General features: G+C 35.1%; 1 protein-coding gene across 2 annotated transcripts; it reads left to right on the top strand.

Moving 5' to 3' along the window:
• The first annotated feature begins 1,971 nt into the window (after window positions 1-1,971).
• Window positions 1,972-23,322, top strand: st6galnac6 (ST6 (alpha-N-acetyl-neuraminyl-2,3-beta-galactosyl-1,3)-N-acetylgalactosaminide alpha-2,6-sialyltransferase 6). 2 transcript variants are annotated; one of them, XM_048167091.1, is made up of 6 exons: window positions 1,972-2,151; window positions 2,762-2,817; window positions 17,522-17,719; window positions 19,068-19,477; window positions 21,274-21,381; window positions 21,770-23,322. In XM_048167091.1, the coding sequence occupies exons 2-6, from the start codon at window positions 2,800-2,802 to the stop codon at window positions 21,954-21,956; spliced, it is 921 nt and encodes a 306-aa protein (XP_048023048.1). In that variant the 5' UTR covers window positions 1,972-2,151; window positions 2,762-2,799; the 3' UTR covers window positions 21,957-23,322. The 2 variants fall into 2 exon arrangements, with proteins under 2 accessions (XP_048023048.1, XP_048023049.1); XM_048167092.1 differs by lacking the exons at window positions 1,972-2,151; window positions 2,762-2,817 and adding an exon at window positions 17,289-17,428.
• The last annotated feature ends 1,130 nt before the right edge of the window (window positions 23,323-24,452 follow it).

Here is a 24,452-nt window from a genome sequence, read left to right as displayed (position 1 = left end):
ATTCGTTCTCTGAAGACTGTCCTTAGTGCTTGTCTTATCAATGTTTATCTATTTCATGTATTAACCACAGAGAATGTAACTGTATGATTTGTAAATTATTATATAACAAGGTCATATTATGAATTAATATCATAAGATGATATTGAGTTTACTGTTTTTTTTTTTGTTTTTTTTACGTTTTGTCATATTTTTTCTACTTCTGTACTCTGTGTTTAATGCATAGCCTAATATGAGTTGTGCTTAAAGTGAACATCTAAAATGACTTAAAAATAATCAATTTGTTTTCAAAAAGTGTTTTTAAATTTAAGAGATTTTTGCTTCAGCTGTCTATATGTGATTCAGCTGAAGTCATTCTGTGATGAATCAGGCTAAAATTTAGGTTTGTCTTGATATATATCTGACATTTACATTTGCAGTTATTAAACTAAGCAGTATTGAGATCTAATGTGTATCTGGTTTGTATTGCCTTATATATTTTAATTGTTCAAGCCATTAATAGTATAAAAATATTAATAAATTAATGTATTATATCTATAATATTAGTGATGCACCGATATATCGGACAATAATCGGTATCGGACGATAAAAGCAAATTTTCACACTATCGGCCGATAGTTTAAAAACAGCCGATTGGGCCGATATATCCTGTCAATCAAAATGCACTGAATTTGTGCTTTGTGTAAAGAAAATGCTAAGAAACCAGTATGATGTTCAATATTAATAGTAATTATATGAATTAATAACATTCAGAAAGTCAAGAAATATTAATTTAATCTTCAGAATTTAGTTAACGTGTGTTAATATTAATTTGAGTAATGTGTTTATGAAATGGAGATAATAAAGTTTTTATATGCATTTCGTTCAAAATATAATAATTTAAAATATAATGATTAATTATAATGAAATTATCATTAATTGAAAAGAAGGTATAATAGGCAGAGCCCCCAAACTATCAGTATCAGCAGATATCACTCTGAATAATCAGTATCTGTGGAGATAATTAATTAATTTTATTTTAATTTATTAATTTTTCAAAATTTTTATTAAGTGTTAACAATGAGATTATGTGTTTTTTATAATCAATTAACACTGCTTTTGTCATTTTTTACAAGATGGACAAAATTTGTCTCCAAAAAAATCATTCAGTTTAACCAAAATTTCGGTTTTACCAAATGACACTTTTGGTTATACCGAATGATGATATTTTCAAACAATGCTAACAGGCTGATATCAAGCTATCTAGCAAAAGGACAATCAAACATTTTATATATAGTACAAGTTTTTAAAATATTACAACATTTTCCATGTTGTACCGAATGACGTGATGTTTCAGGACATGCATATGAAGAAGTGAAAACAGGAGAGTTAGTTACTTTGCTTCATGACCATGTGGTCCTTTGCAGGTGTCTGAATGATGTCACATCCTGTCACATGATATTAAGCGCATGACTTGATCCAGAATGATCCCTTTATATCAGTTACTCCAAATGACATCAATGAAATTACTTTTTCTGGACATTCTTTCTCATAACAAAGCAATGACTTCTACACATAATTGTAATACCGTTTGTTGATATATGATGTTATAAAATCATGGCAGAATAAAAAAAATATACATTTATTACATTTTAAGATGTTTTAATCACAAATGAAGTGGCTGTATTGGCCTTTGGACGGTTAAACCGAATGACCTTTTGACACTTCAAAATCTTTAAAATACCTTTATATGTAGCAAAATATAATTAAAACCTTTTAGATTCAATAAAAGAGATCTAGTTGCACTACATCACATACTTTGGATGTCATATCTTTGTTTTTTTATTATTATTAAGGCCTTTGGACAATAAAATGACCATTCACGTCATTGATCCTATTATAAATAGAATATATTTCTCACATAATACGGGAACACACAGTAGAAAACGCATTAACGCGTCTGTTTCTCATCGGTTTCACACTATGGTTTCACACAAGAGCATTTTCATTGGTGGATTTGATGCTGACGTTTGAGGGTTCTGGCTCGGGTGTGCGGCGCATGCGCACTAGCTCCTTCGGCGGAGATGAGCCTGAGCCAGCGGTAGGAATGATAATGATGGTGATGATGCTGCTGCGCGGATACAACAACATCCAGAATAAACCCCTGACGCATCGGTAAGAATCGCGTTCAAACATCATCGCCGAGTCTCTATAAGCGCACAGGTGTGACGAGCCGTGAATCGGTTTATTCTGCAGATCAGACGCTTTATCCTGATGGTCAAATCAGATTATACAGGGGCTCGTGCGGTGGAAACACACGGCTTTCATCAATGCATGAACATCATCTTGATAATAATACTGTAATTGTGTAGTGTTTATTTCTGCTAAATGGCTATTACGGGTTTATAGAGGACCTTGGAGGTATGACAGATTTTAAAATTTGATTGCATAATAATATTCAGAACAAAATTAGATTTTTGCTCTTATACTATTATAGTCTTATCCATATATTTAAATTAACAGGTAAAGGATAATGCAATTTAATGAGTGTGTCTCCTGTCAGATTAAATCATCATGGCTTGTGTCTTTCTCTGTTTTTATTATAGGAAATGTGTTATGAAAATACCTCTGCATCAGCAGTGCATGTTATTTCTGTACATACTTTTGAATTGAATTGGCATTTGTTTACACACAGGCTTGGTGGTGTATAATATGTCAGGGCACAAGAAACTGATTTTTCTGATTTCACATTTCTCTCTCTCTCTCTCTCTCTCTCTCTCTCTAGGCATGATAACTGAAACCTAATAGAAGGGAAGCAGGAGAATGAGGCCTGTAGATAAAGTGAGTAGAAAAACCCTTAAAAGTTCAGAGATGTAGTGATTTTAGTGAGGGGAAGGGCATACTGGTTATTGCATTGTCAAGAGAAAACAATATGATAAAGATTTAAATCATGAGGAAAGATAAAACAAAAAAGCAGAAAATTGTTTATCTTGGAAAATCTATAGGTTGAAGTTTACATAAGGTGATATACTGTAATCACACACACACATGCTGTGCACGCAATACCACATCCTGTTAAGATGGCAGTCTTTGCATTATTTGGGGACAAGACAGGAAATAAATGTCTAGCAAGTTAGAAATCTGAAAAAATGTACAATAAAAAATGTGTGTATTGCTAAAGCCATTGATGCAAACGTAATGTAAATGTATTGATGCAAGTAAATAAGATGATAGACGCAAGTAACATAGCAATCGATGCATGCAGGTAATATGTTAACGCAAGTACACCGTAAAAAAGAATTGTTGGTTTAACTTAAAAAAGTAAGTTAACTTGCCTTAAAATTTTGAGTCCATTGGAATTAAAAATGAAGGCGATCAGCAGAAACTCAAAATATTGTGTTATCTGAACCACATTGATTAAGTTGAAAGGTCAGACAGTCATACAGAGTGTAAGACAAAGAATGAAAGCTTCCCCTCACTTTTACATCTCTAACCTCCAAGGCTGAAGCCTCTGTCCCTTTACCGTGTTTACCACTTCAGTGTTTTTCCACTTGTCACCCAAAGAATGCATACTTGTGCACTTCTGACAAAAACAAAATCATTTAACCATAAGCATATGGAAATTATACAGAAACTCAAATATTCTTCCACAAGAGATAATGTGTGTCAAAAGTGAATATAAAAACTGGGGCTCTGTGGTGAAGGGTCTCTTTTGGAGCATACAAGCAGAGAACATATACTGAGTAGAGAAGGGGGTACGCTTTGTAGGAACCGTGGATGAACCAGACAAATCCCACTAAACATTGGACGTCGGATAGACGTGCAGATCATGTCTATATTAGGACCGTCGGTCCATGACCATTTCTGAACATCTGACGTCATCTTGACGTTCAACATTTGACCTTGAACTGGGTAATTTTTTTGGACGTCTATAACAGGTGCAGGAAATTTACATGATTAATATGTAATATTTGTTTTATAGGGCCTATCAACATGATTAAAGGTGCCCAAGAACGCTTTTTCACAAGATGTAATATAAGTCTAAGGTGTCCCCTGAATGTGTCTGTGAAGTTTCAGCTCAAAATACCCCATAGATTTTTTTTTATTAATTTTTTAACTGCCTATTTTGGGGCATCATTAACTATGCACCGATTTTTTTCAGCGCGCCGCCCCTTTAATTCGCCTGCTCCCTGCCACACGAGCTCTCGATTATATTACAGCACATTTACAAAGTTCACACAGCTTATATAACCCTCAAATGGATCTTTACAAGATGCTCGTCATGCATGCTGTATGCATGCTTCGAATTATGTGAGTAAAGTATTTATTTTGATGTTTATATTTGATTCTCTATGAGTTTGAGGCTGTGCTCCGTGGCTAACGGCTAATGCTACACTGTTGGAGAGATTTATAAAGAATGAAATTGTGTTTATGAATTATACAGACTGCAAGTGTTTAAAAATGAAAATAGCAACGGCTCTTGTCTCCGTGAATACAGTAAGAAACGATGGTAACTTTAACCACATTTAACAGTACATTAGCAACATGCTAACGAAACATTTAGAAAGACAATTTACAAATATCACTAAAAATATCATGCTATCATGTCAGTTATTATTGCTCCATCTGCCATTTTCGCTGTTGTTCTTGCTTGCTTACCTAGTCTGATGATTCAGCTGTGCACAGATCCAGACGTTAATACTGGCTGCCCTTGTCTAATGCCTTTCATAATGTTGGGAACATGGGCTGGCATATGCAAATATTGGGGGCGTACATATTAATGATCCCGACTGTTACGTAACAGTCGGTGTTATGTTGAGATTCGCCTGTTCTTCGGAGGTCTTTTAAACAAATGAGATTTATATAAGAAGGAGGAAACAATGGAGTTTGAGACTCACTGTATGTCATTTCCATGTACTGAAATCTTGTTATTCAACTATGCCAAGATAAATTCAATTTTTGAATCTAGGGCACCTTTAATACATGAAGAGTTCAGATGCAAAAGCCTCTAAGTGCCATCTGAAATTTTCTTCTAGAATGATCTTTTTTATCAAGCTTGTATATTTAAGTTCAATAATTTCACTTAAATGGCAATGCAAATTACCTATTAATTGTCATTTAAGTGAAAGTACTTAACTATACAAAAATGATCATTCTAGAAGAATTTCAGATGGCACTTAGAGGCTTTTGCGTCTGAACTCTTCACACACAGATTATTTAGAAACAAACATGATTTATTATGTGAATGCCTATTTATTTATTCAGGCCATGTTTTTTCTTTAACTGGTTTATTTAAAGTAGCCTAATCAAGTTATTTCTTTATGCATACATGTATTTTTGCACGTATCTGTTTATTTATTTGGAAATGCAATTTGTGGGAAATTATAGTTCAGAAAATAATTTCATGGTAGCATATATTAGGCCTATCCTCCTTATTTCTAATTTAAAAAGAACCAACGGCAGCTAAAGGACAGGTGAGGGCTTTGGACTTCAACCAAAGAGACAAAAACCAGTCAACATCACTCTGATTGGTCGAGGCAGCACATCATCATAACCCAACCAGTAAACGCCACTCTGATTGGCCGAGGCAACACGACAGGCATTTCGCGCGAGTGTTCAACCATTGCAAAATGACGGCACAGCTTTTCAGCCTGCATCGCTGGCATCGCTGCATTTATTTTTGAATAAAGATGAAAATGGTGATATTGAATTGTGATTTATTTGTATAACTGTAGTGTTGTATGTAGTCCCATGTTTCCAGAGGGTGGAGGACATGTTTTCTGTGCCAGTTAATCTTCCTCTAGCTTTGTTTGGCTCAACAGCTAGATTCAACAGGAAGAGAGATGCATACCAAGGTGTAATGCATTTCCTGTTGAAACTAGAAGTTGAGCCAAACAAAGCTAGAGGAAAATTAACTGGCACAGAAAGCATGTCCTCCACCCTCTGGAAACATGGGACCACAGTTATAGAAGTTATAAAAACGACGTCCAAAATAAGTCTAAATTTGATGTTGAAAAGACGTCCACAAACGACCACATTTGGACTATAAATAGCCCTTACACGGAGGTCCCACGGACGTTAACATTAGACGTGAAGGAAGACGTCGAAAAAAGACGTCGCCTGGCGTTACAAAACAACCCCTTCAATGGACTGAATTTGGACGTCCAAAAATGACATGAATAAGACGTCACTCCGACGTCACATTGCGCAGTGGGATGAATCATTCAGATGATTCTTTCAAAACATAATTCCAGAAACCCAAGCTCAGAGAACCTAATTTTCGGCTCCAGTCTGTCTACAGAATAACCCTTTTATGGCACCCATGCTTCCTGACTGAAGGAGACGTGACAAACTTAAGCTATTTGTAGCAACCAAATGGTCACCAGAAGATAAAGAGTGTTTGATCTCCAGATCAAAAGAGACAGAGAAACAATGCAGGCCTCTGAGTGACCTAACTTTACAGAAAAAACAACTAAAACAAAGTTTCCACAACTAAAACTGTTCCAAACCATTTGAAATGGACTGATCAAACATCTTTCAACTGCATCAATTTTATATCATGTCCACACATACTACCTGTAACCAGTTATGCTTTCCCAGGTAAAAAAAAAAAAAAAAAAAAGTACATTTCTATAATGTACTTCAAGTGCTCTATTTTCATGCACTAATTTTGTACTTAATATACTAAAAATTCTTCTTTAGTACTTCTTAAGATAATCTTAAGAACATCTACAACTGTGCTATCTTGAGACACCATGAAATATGAACTAAAATGTGCTTTTAATATACTATCTCTATATTTAAAAAATGTATTTAGATGCCACTTATAGTACATTTGAACCCATAGTGTACTACAAGTGGTAACTAAATATATTTTTTAAATATAGAGATAGTGTATTAAAAGCACATTTTAGTTCATATTTCATGGTGTCTCAAGATAGCACAGTTGAGTACACTTAGATGTTCGTAAGATGATCTTAAGAAGTACTAAATAAGAATTTTTAGTATATTAAGTACAAAATTAGTGTTCGAAAATAAAGCACTTTAAAGGGTTAGTTCACCCAGATATGAAAATTATGTCATTAATGACTCACCCTCATGTCGTTCCAAACCCGTAAGACCTCCGTTCATCTTCGGAACACAGTTTAAGATATTTTAGATTTAGTCCGAGAACTTTCTGTCCCTCCATTGAAAATGTATGTACGGTAGACTGTCCATGTCCAGAAAGGTAATAAAAACATCATCAAAGTAGTCCATGTGACATCAGAGGGTCAGTTAGAATTTGTTGAAGCATCGAAAATACATTTTGGTCCAAAAATAACAAAAACTACGACTTTATTCAGCATTGTCTTCTCTTCCGGAATCCTTTCCATTGAATCGATTCCATTGAATTGATTCCATTGAATCCTTTCATCTGTCGGTGTTGGTAATGCACTTTTACGTTGTTGTTTTTGGCGATTAGGACATCCGTGACATGCACACTTATGCACCATTTTAAAAAATATAGCAATACCAAAATACAATGTAGAATAGCTTGAATACAGCGTGCGTCTCCCTCAGACTGTCATCGAAGCTCGGGCGCACCAGATAGCGTCACTGCGGAGTCATGAACCACACTCCAGAGCAGAAGGGGGCGGTAATGCACCAATAAGCTGGATGCCAGCTGCCGTAAAACAGGAAAGCAGAAGAAGCGGAGTCGTGAACGTGAATTGACAACAGACCCGGAAGAGAAGACAATGCTGAATAAAGTCGTAGTTTTTGTTATTTTTGGACCAAAATGTATTTTCGATGCTTCAAAATGCCGCGGATGTCCTAATCGCCAAAAACAACCACGGCGACGTAAAAGTGCATTACCAACACCGACAGATGAAAAGATTCAATGGAAACAATTCAATGGAATCAATTCAAGGGAATCAGTTCAATGGAAAGGATTCCGGAAGAGAAGACAATGCTGAATAAAGTCGTAGTTTTTGTTATTTTTGGACCAAAATGTATTTTCGATGCTTCAACAAATTCTAACTAACCCTCTGATGTCACATGGACTACTTTGATGATGTTTTATTACCTTTCTGGACATGGACAGTCTACCGTACGTACATTTTCAATGGAGGGACAGAAAGTTCTCGGACTAAATCTAAAATATCTTAAACTTTGTTCCAAAGATGAACGGAGGTCTTACGGGTTTGGAACGACATGAGGGTGAGTCATTAATGACAGAATTTTCATTTTTGGGTGAACTAACCCTTTAAGTACATTATTGAAATGTACTTTTTTTCACCTGGGTTAGAACACCCACAATTCATGTAAATGTGATAACTTTTGAATTGTTGAATGAAGGTATTTTGTGTTTGGAATGCATTTAAATCTCTAATTTATGTCTAAATAATGGCTTGAATGAAATCTGTGTAAAATGTATCATATTCCATTTAATAGAAATTGTCTAAATGGTACTCTCTGCCAAAGCTGGCAATTCCAGAGACCGGAGATAACGCTTATTTTATGATTGGGGCAGAGAAAAGCCACCTTTTGAAACAAGACGATATCTGATTGACTATTGCTAAGAAAATATTCCATTTTTACTTCGTGAAATAGCCGACTTGGTTAAATATTCACATTCTTCATTTCTTCATTCTTTCGTTTGCCGGGAAGAGAAGATATTTTGTCCCATTGCATGATCATTTGGTGTTTTCACTCAAGTTTTGAAGAATTCCATTCACAATGTTGATCTGGTTAATGTCTTTTTAAATATTCACTTTCCCATATGGCCAAGGAGGAGAATTGGTGGCTCACATTCAGCGGACGGACACGATACACTGTATTTTTTGTATTTATTTCAACATTTAACAATTAGGAGATCCAAGGTCAGGTGATTACATTTATTTTTATTGCTTGTCAAAATATAATCAGAAAATAAATGATAAACAAATGAATTTGGAATTATAAAAATGTAAATTTAAAAAATGAAATTGATCATGACAGAATAATACAAAGAGTTATCAATCAACTTCCAATATTATCAAAGAAAAATGTTAGTAAGATCTTAACCCAATCTAAATATAATCTTAATCAAAAATCTAAGTATAATCTATAAGTCTGAGTGAAATGATCTTGCCTATGAAGAATAAAGTTTGACGAGATCTCGTTGGTGCAAAGAGCAAGAAATTGAGTCACGACTGAGAAGATGTCAGAACGAGACTAAGACATACACGAGAAAAGAGACCTTCTTATACCTTAAAGCTAGACATCAGCGAGTTCCTCTTTTGGGCGTAACCAACACCAGTAAACCACTGGTAAAGAGCCATTAAAGCGAATCAAAAATAATACACTTGAATGAGTCACAGCAGGTCCAAAGTAGAGTCTGACAGTGGTACTAGACATGAGATGGACAAATAAGGTATTGGTTCCCCTTATCGTGGAAATAAGATACATCTGTGAAAACAAAGACCTATAATGTACTCTTTGACCCATGCACACGTCTACTTCTGCAGACAAGGCCTTTTAAAAATATATGCACTTTATCACCCTTGTATGTACATATGCCAATGGAAACTTAAGACACTGTGCATATGCGGCTGCAGAAAAACACACTGGAACCCTTAAAAGGCTTTTCATGAGAGAGACAGTGTACATTTGCCATAAAAACATAAAACAATAAATGATTAAAATATAACTGATTAAATGATTGATTATAATCAAGAAAAACATCTGCATTTTCAATCTTCACTCAAAAGTATATGATTTCTATAAAAATATAATTAAGAAGTTAAAGGTGCAATATGTAAAATGTTTGCAGTTTTGTTCACTTGAGTACTTACAATATCCCAAATGTTTGCAACTATTTGTAAATCGTGAGAAAATTGCAATTTTAACCAAGGCTCCGGGACGTGTGAGGAGTCGCCTGTCAATCGCGTCATACCCGTTTTACCCTCGGTTTCCGGTTTGATTTTGTAGAAACCACGGAAACACCAAAGACGCTTTAATATTTACATGTTTAATATTTACAACGAATTGTTGTATAGTTTAACACGTTTAGTCTTAAAGGTGCTAAAGAGGATCTTTTCGTCGACTGAGAATCCAAAGACTGTTAGTGAGTTTTTGAAATGAGCGCATGCGTAAGAATTTCGAGGGAACGGCTCGCACGTCTCTCACAAGGAACGTCACGGCAGTGATTGACAAGCCAGAGGGCCAATCGTTTACGCAATGATCGCGTAAACAATTGGCTGATGTTTTTAAGGCCCTACCTCGTGCACAGATGATGTATATTAATATTATTCCTTTCAGTGCACCTAATAAATAGTCTTTTATCAGTTAGTAAAGACAGTTTCAAGTAATATTGCAAAAATGTATAAAACAAAACATCCTCTTTAGCACCTTTAAATCAATTTTTTTTTTCGTGAGTACCATGCTTTACCATGCCTCAGAGAAAAACACTATTTTGTGAAGTAGCTAACATAGCATCATCAGATGCAGCTTTATTTTTAGTAACAGTAATACAGCATTTTCTCCATCATATAATACGTTTTAAAATTAATTGCCATTTATCAACACAAGCCATCCAGCATTTAATATGATATTCTAAAATCGATCTAGCTTAATGCATTGTGCAACAAGTGTCTCACAGCAGCCGCCGAGCGAGTGTTTGAGAGAACAGCCTAGGGCAGTGTTTCTCAACCCTGGTCCTGGAGGACCCCCAACACTGCACATTTTGAAAGTCTCCTCTGTCTGACATCTTCTAATGAGCTGATGAGTTGAATCAGGTGTGTTTAATTAGGGAGAATGACAAAACCTGCAGTGTTGGGGGTCCTTCAGGACCAGGGTTGAGAAACACTGGCCTAGGGGATGGATGCCTAAGTTGTTCTCCCGCTGTAGAAATGCAACCGCCATGCGACCACAAAGGGCACTTTCACTTTCGCGTTCAAAGGTGCAGGGGCTCAAGCCCCAACGCCCACCCAACACTGCAAAAAGAGATTACTGTCAAGCTGTTATATATTTATTGTCCAACATTCCCAATTTTTCTGATGCATCCTGACTGGGTTTCTAGAGAGCAAAGTTTTTATGAAAAAAAGTGGAAGACTTAAACACAAAGTCTAAAATAAACTGTTAAAAGGATTTGATGATCACTAGTGATTGTATGTTATTCTGTGTTCTGATAATTCAGGTTGGATTTCAGCTTTAATGTACGTTTTTTTTAACAAAGCAGCTGCTATTGCCATAGAAACTAGCGGACTGCCGAGTCACTTTCACCCCAAAATGGCGGAAATGCAGGGCCGCGCCGGTGTTTCTATGGAACTTTCTATTGAGTTTCACTTCTTGTCAGTATTTGTTCTTTGCAAATACTCATGACCAGAAGAAGCAGAAGCGGCGACTGAGGCATAATAAAAGTTCGTCTCAGCTCCACAACACTCGGTCCTGCTCTGCTCCATACTACAGTAATGTTAACAATCGCATCCATGAACATGATTTCTTCCCGAGTCCTATCCCAATTTATTCCACCGGCTGTGAGGTGAAGACCACATGTCCCAAGATTCCGCTCTCAAACTTGGCGTCATCAAGCTACGCCTTTGTTTTGAATAGGCGCCCCCTAGCGGATGGAAAAACTACATAGTGCACTGTGACGAGCAGGGCGGGCGAGAGCCGTGAGGGAACGGAGCGAGGCCGGTGACGCGAGTGATAATGAGCGTCACCTGCGAGGCGTGCCGGCCTCGAGTCTCTCACGGAGGAGCTCCGGAGGCATAAAAGGAGGAGCGACATCAGCGAAGGACGAGAGAGGACCAGGCCTGGACTTTATGTTATGTTTTATTATGTTTGTGTGGCCGGCAGACGTCCGCGAGGGTCTGCCGGCATTACTTTCATTTTGTTCTTTGTTTATTTCTAATTAAAGTTTTGTTGAATGTTCGCCGGTTCCCGCCTCCTTCTTCCCGTATTGACGAACTTCGTTACATGCACCTTTAAAACATAAACATTAATCTTCTCTTCACCTTCATCATTCAACAAATGACAACCAAAATCAAACCCATAGAAGCTCGTGAACAGTTTTAAAGTGGCTACGTGCAAGTTATACACATTCACAAGCCGAGTGAGAGTCATACTCGCAAATGCAATGTTAATTATTAAACCAAACAAAATACAAAACTTTCAAAAACACTTAGCAATGAGAATATTTCATTGAGTGATAGGCAGTGGTTCAGTCAGTTGTATTAAACCGTCCAGTTTTTTCCCTGAACACTGATGTGAGTTCCTATTGCAGTTCTCGATTCAGACCTACAATGGTGACATTTTTCACAATCATGACAACAAAATACTGCCCTGAACTCATTTGCAGAAAGGAAGCACGATATAAACAAACCAGACTGGAACTCAACCAAAGACTACAGAATAACACGTCACTCGTATTGTTTGGAATGGGAAAAAGTGCAACAGGCAATAGGTTGTTTGAAATCACGTGGTTCTGGTGACGCGCGAAATACCGGTGGAGAGCAAGCAGTGAAAATTAGAATGGAAGAGATGGAGAAAAGTATTTTCTGTGCTGGTTTAGAAAGGTATAAACAGAAAATCACAACATATGTTGGACGTGATCTTTATGTTATGAAGATGAGTGACTTGAAATTGAAAGACTTTCCTGCCATCAAGGAGGTAGATATAGAGAATGTAAGCTGCGGTCACGCCACGTTCAGTTCTAGTCTGGGTTTGTTTTCATTGTGCTGTCTTTCTACTAGTTAAGTTAGGACAGTAGAAAAGGTTAAAATTGTATTACACTGTCCAGTTTTTTCTTTGAACGATGACGTGAGCTCCTGTTGCAATTCTCGATTCAGCATAAATGACCTACAATGGCGACATTTTTCACAATCGCGACAGAAAATCAAAAATGTCACTGATTTAACCCACTCCCTATCACTCAATAAAATAATCACATTTTGAAAGTGTTGTCTTTGTTGTTGAATCGACTTCTGTCAGCTCGTTAAACATTTATTTATTTGGACATTTTCTACCATATGACGGCTGAAGCAGCAGCGCGTGACACTGTTCTCATGGTAACCAGATCAACATTGTGAAGGGAATACTACAAAACTGAAGTGAAAACACCAAATTATCATTCAATGGGATAAAATATCTTCTCTTCCCTGCAAACGATACCATGAAGAATGTGAATATTTAACCAAGTCAAAAACAAATAAGGTAAGCAGGTAACCATATTCATTTCAGTATCAGCAGACGCAAAACACTATTAAAGGCGACAACTTTTAAAGTTAAAAAACGATATAAGTTATAAAAAACGGTATAAGATATGTAAACGATATAAACACCTTCTGGGTTCTCGATTTTAACGATTTGAGCAACCATAAACGACGCAAAACATACGAATTTTGAGTTTTTGATAGGATCATATTAATGTTGTCTTACTTTTTAGTGCTCGCGCTAGCTAAAAATCAGCTCTGTGGGTTATTTACCTCAACGAAACCATCTTTATGAGAATAATCAGATATAGCTACTTAATAAAATTATTCAAGTTTTACCTGCACAAAATGACGCGAATGCACAAGTGAAGTTTGAACAAGTTATGTAATCAATGTTTAACTCAGTCGACGCGCTCTTACCACAACAACACGTGAAACAACAACACAGAGAATTCACAACATTTTATTAAGTCGTGTTTTCAACAAGTCCCGCCTTCTATATAAGAGCCAATCGCTGATCGGTAAAGTCATCGCGTCGCTGCAGCGGCCGTTAGAAGCTCCGGTTCCTATAGAAGCAGTCAGAGATAGGAGCTGAACTTGAATGCCCGAGAGGCATTTCAAAGATGGCCGCCAAGTAGGCATGTGACGGTATCAAATTTTCATGTTGCGATAATTGCTTAAGCTTTTATCACGGTATTATCACGGTATTGACATAAGTTGCAAAAAAGTGTTGTCATAGTATAACAGGTTTAAGAACTTTTTTTCTTTTACATTTAAATACATTAACGCAGTACACAAATTATAAAGTAAAATGTTTCAAACAGATTAAAGTGCAAAAGAATTATAAAGGACAACAGGTAACACTGTATAAGGTCTCATTATTTAACGTTAGTTAATGCATTAACTAAGATTAAGAATGAGCAATAGCTACATTTGTTACAGAAGGTAATTTTTTGTTGTTAATATTAGTTAAAAATTATAACTGATCATTGTTAGTTTTAGGTCAATTAAGTAATAATTACAACTTTTGACTTTAGTAATGTTAATAAACATTAACTAGAAATGAACTAAAATTAATAAATGCTATTACATGCTAATAAATGCTATAATAAAAGTATTTTTTCATTGTCAGTTTGGTAATAATGAATTAACATGTTAACTAACGAAGCCTTAAGTCATCAAGTGTTACTGAACAATAACAAATAATCAGAACATTGGCATGTTGTAGTCCATATTAAAATATAAAAATGTTTAAGTTTGAAAATAAATAGCCTATTAAGTCTTTAAATATTAAAGGTCCTGTTTTTCGTGGTTTTTTGAAGCTTTGATTGTGTTTATAGTGTGCAATATAACATGTGTTCATGTTTCGCGTGTAAAAAAACACAGTATTTTTCACATAATTTACTTATCTGTATACCGCTGTTTCCACTGTCATAAAAACGGGCTGATGACTTCCTTGTTCTATGAAGTCCCTCCTTCAGAAATACGTAACGAGTTCTGATTGTGCCAGCGGTTCCTGTGTTGTGATTTGACAGCAGCTCTGAGCGCATCTTGCCCGGAAAGGTCACGCCTCTTACCATAACGTGGAGATGCACGCGCTCAGTGTTATTGTAAACATGTCTTTAATTTTACCCTATCAATTTGAGCCGGAATCAGACCCGGTGATTGGACTGCGGGATGAAAATAACAGCGTTTCGACGACATGGCGACAAACACACTCTACAAACGCAACTCTTGTGTATTCCTGTGGGCAGAGGTTAGTCAAAAAACTGTTTTAGTGACGTCATTAAAGAAGGAAGTAGAGGGATGTAGTCCAAACTGGCCGTTCGATGTAGGCGACTTCTGTTAAATAAAATATCTCGCTTGGCATTGAACTTTGAGCTTTAAAATTTTACAGATTTTATTTATACTCTAACAACAACATTACACACTAACTAAAGTTTGAAACATGGGATCACGAAGAACGGGACCTTTAAGTATTTGGTGCTGTGACGAACAACATTGCGAATACAAAAAAAAAAAAAAAGAATGGCTGTTTGAAGCATTTTAAATACTGTAGTACCGCAGCTTTGTTAATGGGGTTTCCGGGGTAACCGCTGCACTTCTGCTGTTCCATCAGTGCCCTCTGCTGTCAGAGAGTGAACGTGCACTTTCATTCAGCGCATCTTCACTCGTTCTGGGTTTGTTTACATAGTGTGCGTGCCTCTTTGACGCCACATACAGCGGTGTTGTGGATTTTATACGGTATTCTTAAAATGTAATATAAAAATTAGAATAATTCATAACAAATAATTATTCACTGTATTTTGAGGTGCCCACGGTAACAGTATTGTGTATATTCGTTATTGTGATATATCGTATTACCGAATATCGCCATATGTCTACCGCCGAGTGAAATGACTTGTCTTAAAGGAATTTTGTGCATCATCAGAACCACGTTATTGCAAACAAGCTATTGTTTATTCTGGCCCATGGAGTGGTGTATTTAGCTTTTGCCTTTACAAGAAGTAATAAAATGAGAATGAGAGAAACTGAGAATATTGTCTGTCTGTTTATTGCTGTAGAGTGAGAATCCATTTGCGGTATCAGAAGTTTGTCTGAAAAAGATAGATTTTTAGAAAGATATCCCAACAGACGCAAACAGAGCGGGCCGTGGGAGTGCATAAGCAGAGCGAAGAGCCAGCTGTGGTGCACTGAAGGGAAGTGGCTCGTTGTGACCAAGATTAGGGCTCTCAAGTTTAATCAACAGTTTGGAGTGAGATTACATCTGTTAGGGGAGGAGCCACTCAAATATTTGCAGCAGCAGCCCCTCGGCCCCACCCAATTCTCTCAAGCTTTTGCTAGCAGTTCAATTTTACCTATTGTTCATAATTGACCAGCACAAATAGAAATGATGCTGCTTGTTGACTGAAGTGCATGTTCTTTGGCCTGATGCCACATCTGAGTCCTCCTGTTTGCAAACTGAATACCAGTAGTAGGAGCTGGTGGTGCCTATGGTAATGAATGGCCATTTGGTTGACCACTCACTTTTAAAAGTACACCTGGTGGCTGCTTCACTGAATGCTTTCTTCTTCTTCTTCTTCTTCCCTGTCTTGTCCACTGTCTCCTCTATGTTCTCTTCTACTTTCTCCCCAACTGTCTCCCTTACTGTCTTCTCCACCGTCTCCTCCTCTGATCTGGCAACCTTTTTAGGGGATTGACCCTTTGGTGCCCAGAATGAAATAATACTCTTTTGCTTTTTCCCTGACATAAACAAATGCAATGATTAATGTATGCATTGCCAGGATAACAATCTCTAGTACTTTCCTCAGTTTCAGGTAGCCAAACTAAGCTAAAGCAGTTAGGAGAGTTTTTGACTGCATCAATGATAATTTAGCATGAATTTGGCTATGTTCCCCAACATCAGCTCTCACTATCTTTGATCACAGGCAAGTGATTTCGTGCAGGAATCATAAAATCAGAATGCTAAAAAAAATTAAAAAGGGTTGGGTGTAGATTTGGGGTCACAGGACATGCTCCCTCATGAGATTCATTTGTGCGCAAAATGGTCTTTTGTGGTTTCATTCACATGCAAAGTTGGTTAATAACATAACTGCCTGTATTTTATATTATTATAGCATCTAAAATCTTGAAAATCTTTGACAGAATTTTACTTAATATTACTTCAATAGAATATTACTTAAACTGTTCTCATATTGAAAATGTTAATTTCCTGTCATCTGCTAGGTTTTTCCCTAATATCTTTCATTATTAGCAGAACACATTATACACATGGAGAAAACCAATTGTTTAGTCAATAGTTCAAGAAGGTTCAGACTTTAAAGCTCTTGTCTTGATTCTAACCTGTCTTGTGATATATTTATAGCATTTGTTACAATAAGGATATAATTACAGGTAATAGCACCCTACATGCCACATTTGTAATATAAATCTTTAGTGGAAAAACTGTTCCCTTAACAGATAATCTATTATAAATTCTACAAGTTAGTCAATTTACCACAGTAAATCCAATAGAGTGTGATAAATTGTAGAAAAGGAGGTCTTTCTAATTTCTATTGGTGCAGGAGGATGTTTTCTCAGCGCCGCGACAGGAACAGCTCGCACAAATCTTATCAAGGAGTGGCGTGTGAGTGTGTGAACTGGTTGAAATGCGTGTCTCACGGTGAATGCATGAGACTCGAGAGTCCTGCAAGATAGTGTTAGGTGGTCGTGGTAGAAACCACTCAGGGTGACGTGGTGCAGCGTGTAGTCATGTAATCATTATGAAACATTCAATGGTATAGTTGGAGTTCAGAGAACTTTACATGCATACATATACATATGGAAAATTCTATAATAATGTCGAGTTTGTATGTCTGTGTTTTATTCAGCAATGGCAGCAGGGGCAGCGGATGGTGATTTACGGGACGATCTTCCTCATCATGACCCTCCTCATCCTCTACAGCTCGAACAGCTCAGCTGATATTTACAGCTCCTTTAAAGTCAGTGAGTTTCATCACACGGTCAAAAACACCAACCTCAAGAAATGGGCTGGGAAGGAGGGATATCTTCCTGTTTACGGCAACAAGGTGTGAAATTCCTGTTTATATGGCATAAAATTGTGTGTTTTTCAGGCTAAAATAAATGTATGCTGAAAAAGAAATTGGTGTAGCGAGAATTTTCACTCAGAAATTGCTAGAAAATTTTGACAAACAATTACAAAGAAACTGCAATTTACATTGTATTTATGAAGTAGAAGAACTGAAATCATAAACCTTTAAAAAACTTAAATCTTCAAGTGCCAAAATATGCTGCGAAAAGATAAGAAAATACATTTCTAATCTTAAAATACATTTGCATTTTATATATATGCAAATGTATTTTAAGATACATTTGCATATATATAAAGTATATATTTATTATATACTTATATAAAATATATATAAATATATATTTATATATAAATATATAATATATTATATTATATATTTATAATATAATATATTATATTATATAAATATATATAAATATATTATATTATATATTTAATATAAAATATATATAATGCAAATATATATATTTTATATTAAATAAATAAAATATATTTTGGAGAAAATAAATATATTTACAATGAAAGTATAAAAAAACGGCCAAAAATATGTGAGTAAATATAAGCAAGTAAACTAATTAAAACATTTTATATAAATATATTTTACATCTATATTAGCATTTTTGTATATTTTGAAATTTATATTTTTTGTTGGATGGACTTTTTGTAGCATTTTTGTATATATCTTAAGATACATTTTGGATGAATGAAAAATGTATTTATTTTTTTCAAATATTTTAGACAATATAAATATTTACATCAAAAATATATGAAAAATTTAAGAAAATATATGAGGGAATATAAGGGAATATACATTTTTATATAAATATATTTGACCATGTATATTAGCATGTTTTATATTTTCAAATGTTAAAATACAATGAATATATATATATATATATATATATATATATATATATATATATATATATATATATATATATATATATATATAATTTTTTTTTTTTTTTTTTGCTGGATGGAATTTTAGTTGCATTTTTATATATTTTCACCATTTTGGGTGAATGCAAAATGTATTTTATATATATATAAAAATATAAATATATTTACATTGAAAATATATATAAAAAATGGACAAAACATATATGAGAAAATGCGTAAATAAATAAGTAAATAAATAAATAAACAAAGAATAAAATAAATAAATAAGTAAACTTATAACACTTTTGTATGAAATATGTTTTAACATCTATATCAGCATTTTATATATTTTGAAATATATTTATTTTTTGCTGGATGAAAAAGAAATGCACTAGAATTCTTGCTGAAATAAATGAGTTGTTCAGTGTGGTGAATTGTTGTTTCAGAGCATGAACCTGCACTGCCATCAGTGTGCATTAGTGACCAGCTCTAGTCACGTGTTGGGGACTCACGCCGGAGACGAGATCGACCGTACGGAGTGCGTCATCCGCATGAACGACGCTCCGACCTCTGGGTACGCATCAGACGTGGGGAACCGGACCAGCGTGCGCGTCGTGGCTCATTCCAGCATATTCCGGGTCGTCCGCAAACCTGCGGAGTTCCTCAATCGCTCGGACATCTCCGCCATCATATTCTGGGGCCCGTCGTCAAAGATCGGACGCGACTCGAAGGGAACTCTGTACCGGCTGATCCAGAGAGTCAGTATGACCTACACTAACCTGTCCTTCTTCGTCATCGCGCCCAGCAAAATGCAGAAGTTTGACACACTCTTTCAGAAAGAGACCGGCAGAGACAGGTGAACACCTTCACTTCCAGATATGTACTGCACTTTAACATGCTTTTTTCAGTGTTTTAATGTAACTGTTACAAAAATTATATATTATGTAAAATATTAAATATTATATTATTTTTTTCCATATATTTTGTTTTCAAAATTTACCACAATATTCCTTTCACACCCTTTACATTAAATGGGGAGGATTTTATTTTTACATTTTCTTGTTCTCATTATAATTTTAAAGTTTTAGTAATTTTGTTGTGTTTTTGTCATTTTTACTATTATTATTTTAAAGGTGCTAAAGAGGATGTTTTTTTTAATACATTTTTGCAATATTACTTGAAACTGTCTTTACTAACTGATAAAAGACTATTTATTAGGTGCACTGAAAGTAATAATATTAATATACATCATCTGTGCACGAGGTAGGGCCTTAAAAACATCAGCCAATCGTTTACGTTTACTATTTAATCGTTTATACTATTATTAAGAGGATGTTTTTTTTAATACATTTTTGCAATATTACTTGAAACTGTCTTTACTAACTGATAAAAGACTATTTATTAGGTGCACTGAAAGTAATAATATTAATATACATCATCTGTGCACGAGGTAGGGCCTTAAAAACATCAGCCAATCGTTTACACGATCATCGCGTAAACGATTGGCCCTCTGGCTTGTCAATCACTGCCGTGACGTTCCTTGTGCGAGACGTGCGCGGCTGCGCGCTCCAGTAACTTTCCACACTTCACAGGCGCCGCATGCAATGTTTTTGTCAGGAGACAGGAGTAACAACTGCAGATTATGAGTTACCTGCGGTGAGTCCGACATAATGAATCCACTAACACAACACAGCGAATGCCGGTGGTAAACACTCGTGTTCCAATACTCGTGCACGGGTTTTGGGAGGCGTTCCCTCGAAATTCTTACGCATGCGCTCATTTCAAAAACTCACTAACAGTCTTTGGTTTCTCAGTCGACGAAAAGATCCTCTTTAGCACCTTTAATATGTCTATATAGTTTTTGTTTTTAGTTTATTATAGTTTTAGTTATGTTAGTACTTCATAGACTAAAGCAAGAACACCATGGCAACCGCCTAGAAACCACAAAAATCACCCTGGCAACATCCTAGCAACCAGCCCGAGTACCCTAGCAACCACCCAGAAATCCTTAGCAACTGCATAGCAACACCTTAGCAACCACCCAGAGTACCCTAGCAACCACATAGCAATCACCCTGAGTACCCTAGCAACCGCATAGCAACACCTTAGCAACCACCCCAAGTACCCTAGCAACACCCTAGCAACCACCCAGAATACCTTAGCAACCACCCAGAATACCTCAAGCAACCACATAGCAACACCTTAGCAAACACCCCAAGTACCCTAGCAACCACCCAGAATACCTCAAGCAACCACCTGAGTACCCTAGCAACACCTTAGCAACCATCCAGAGTACCATAGCAACCGCATAGCAACATCTTAGCAACCACCCCGGGTAAACTAGCAACCGTATAGCACCGCCCTAGCAATCACCCCGAGCACCCTAGCAACTGCATAGCAACACTTTAGCAACCACCCCAAGTACCTTAGCAACTGCATAGAAAAACCCTAGCAACTACATAAAACCCTTGCAACCACTCAGAGTACCCTAGCAACCACATAACATCAACCTAGCAACCACCTTGATTACCCTGACTCACTCTATCTATCTATCTATCTATCTATCTATCTATCTATCTATCTATCTATCTATCTATCTATCTATCTGCGTTGGCTGAACATTGTTTTGATTGTCGTTTCCTGTTTTCACAGAAAAAAGTCTCAGTCCTGGTTAAGCACGGGCTGGTTTACCATGGTGATTGCCATAGAGATGTGTGATAGCATCAAGGTTTATGGGATGGTGCCGCCAAACCATTGTGGGTAAGATGAAAGTTTCACTCCAGTGTTGAGTTGGGCAAGAGCAAATTTCATTGTATCACTGGGGAAAATATTTATTATTAAAAAAAACGTAACGTAAAATAATTGTGTTTAACAGCAGAATCTGTGGTGAAAAACTACATTACCCACGATGCTGTACAGAAAATTCCACCGGTCAGAGAGCCATGAAAGTAATCAGTTACAAAAAAAAAATTTCCAAAAAAATCAAAGCTTGTAATGTGATTCACCTCGTAGCTGATTGGCCTGCTTCATGGCTTATGAAAAAGTGGGTGGGCACTGTTGCTCTCTATAAAGGCAAAAACAATAATAAATGTTAATCTAAGAATACTAAATCAATAAAATCTATTTTCCTGAATTGTTTTTCCTCTAGGAAACGCCCTCAGCCCAAACGAATGCCCTATCACTATTACAAACCCAGAGGTCCAGACGAGTGTGTAACGTACCTGCAGAACGAGAGGGGGCGCTGGGGATCACACCATCGCTTCATCACTGAGAAACAGGTGTTCGCGCACTGGGCCAAGCAGTACAACATCAGCTACGCCCACCCAACGTGGTGAACAACACGTGAGAAAACGATCCAACACATCCAGCCTGGTGAGTTGGATCCAACATGGTGACCTTCTGATCCAAAATGGCTACCATTTCAAACACATTGCCTGCTCAGAAACATTATCCAGTATGGCTGCTGGTTTCTCTTTAATCTGGAATAGAAACTGAGCCAAAATGGAGGCTATTCAGGGATCCAAGAACAAGGAAGGGATCTTTGTTTTCCTTTGGAAAATGAACAGATGGAACTTTAATTGTCTTGAGCATGACATCTACCTATTACTGCCATAAAGTACACCACCTCTTACACCCATAATCCATCATTTCTCAGAGAATGGATGCCTTTTGGAATGAGAAATGCTTTGTATCAGTTGCCAAGTGAAAGATTCAGTTACATCTTGTGGTACAATCAGCACATCTGAGTGTTAGTCATGTGAAAATATCAGAGTATCCGAATGAGAACTGAAACAACTTTACAAGATTGTTTTATTTTGTAAATAAGAACTATGTAAATTATTCCAAAACAAACAGAACATATTTTTACAACTTTATATGGTTTTAAAATGCCCTAAACCAAACAATATTACAATAAACTATTAAAAACACTTTTTAAACAACCAAGTAAAAGGTTATTTTAAATCATAGTGTTTTTGGGAAGCTGTTGGAATGGAGTTGTTTATGCCTTTATTATCTAAAAACAATAAATATAGTAATGATAATAATTAAAACATCCACTACAAAGACATGTCCGGGTCATTTTTCACCACAAAATTAAAAGAAAAAATAAGAAAATCTATTAATCCCGGGTGTACAGGATCTAGAAGCATTCATGTTTTGCATTATGATAATTTTAATGATCCAGTTCTCAATACTGAAATGTTGAAATTGATTTCAATTGTACAGTATGTGTACATGTTGTAAAGTATTGTCATATTTGTTGCACTGAATGTAATATATGCTGATTTAAAAAACATTGTGTCCATATATTATGATTTTCATTACTGTATTATTATACTGGAGTGTTAATATCAACTAAAACTATTAAAAATTATCATTAATTGAAATAAAGCTGAAATAAAATAAAAGTATTAAAGTATTAAATGAGATCTGTAGATTAAAAAATAAAATAAGCTGAAGTACTAAAATGACTAAAACTGAAATAAACTAAACCCAAATAATTTAAAAAAACAATAATATTGACAAAAGCACATATTGACAATATTGAATACATTGTCATATTTGTTGCGCTGAATGTAATATATGCTGATTTAAAAAAAAAAAACATTGGTGTCCATATATTATGATTTTAACTAAAACTATTAAAAATCATTTTCATTGATTGAAATAAAGCTGAAATAAAATAAAAGTATTAAATGAGAAATGTAGATTTAAAAAAATAAATAAAATAAAAAAATAAGTTGAAGTACTAAAATTACTAAAACTAAAATAAATTAAACCCAAATTATTTTTTTAAACTAAAATTGAGTCACATAAAATTATTAAAACAAAAAGTTACTAAAACTAAATTAAATTAAACCCAAAGATTTTTTAAACTAAAATTGACAAAATCACACAAAATTACTAAAACAAATATATATATAAAAATATACATCATTGTCATTTCCATTAATTGAAATAAAGCTGAAATAAAAGTATTAATAAAATAATAAAATATTATTTATAAATAAAATAAGTTGAAGTACTAAAATTAATAAAACTAAAACTAAACCCAAATAATTTTTAAAATAAAATTGACAAAAGCACATACATAAAATTACTAAAAAAAAAAAAAAAGAATACATTGTCATATTTGTTGCATTGAATGTAATATATGCTGATTAAAAAAAAACATTGGTGTTCATATATTATGATTTTCATTACTGTATTATTATGCTGGAGTGATATCAACTAAAACTATTAAAAGTCATTTCCATTAATTGAAATAAAGCTGAAATAAAAGTACTAGATGAAATGTTAATTTAAAAAATAAATAAATAAATAAAATAAAGTTGATGTATTAAAATTACTAAAACTAAAATAATATTAAACTAAAATTATTTATATTTAAAATTTTAAATATTTAAACTAAAATTGACAAAAGCACATAACATTAATAAAACAAAATCTTAAACTGAAAATATAAAAATATAAGCTAATTTGGAATACTATAATAGTATATAAATAATACTAAAATAACAATGTTGGGATTTTTTTGCAATGCAAATGACATAATTACGTACATATTTTAATTTTAAATGTGTCAAAAAACATCTTACTGGACCTAAAACTCATGTAAAATATAATTTCATTTTTTCTTTTGATTGTGGGTGAAATATGACCTGGACATATCTTTGTGAAGTTCAACCAACAAGAAGAAAAATATATACTCATCAACACCAACAATCACAAACATACTGTGTCGCGTTTAAAGTGATGTCAGCGGTGTGTAGAGGCCTTTCGGTTTATGACGACCTTTTTAACAAGTAGTTCTGATGTTATTGATCAGT

This window comes from Megalobrama amblycephala, linkage group LG18, assembly GCF_018812025.1.
Source record: "Megalobrama amblycephala isolate DHTTF-2021 linkage group LG18, ASM1881202v1, whole genome shotgun sequence".
Classification (NCBI taxonomy): Eukaryota; Metazoa; Chordata; class Actinopteri; order Cypriniformes; family Xenocyprididae; genus Megalobrama; species Megalobrama amblycephala.
The sequence above is the reverse complement of the archived record's forward strand: the minus strand, read 5'-3'. Positions and strand labels throughout refer to the sequence as shown.

Excerpts from the sequence above, each read along its gene's own strand:
- st6galnac6 (XM_048167091.1), top strand. Across the intron at positions 17,720-19,067 it reads TTCCTGTTTACGGCAACAAG|AGCATGAACCTGCACTGCCA; the intron begins GTGTGAAATTCC and ends TTGTTGTTTCAG. Across the intron at positions 21,382-21,769 it reads GTGCCGCCAAACCATTGTGG|GAAACGCCCTCAGCCCAAAC; the intron begins GTAAGATGAAAG and ends TTTTTCCTCTAG.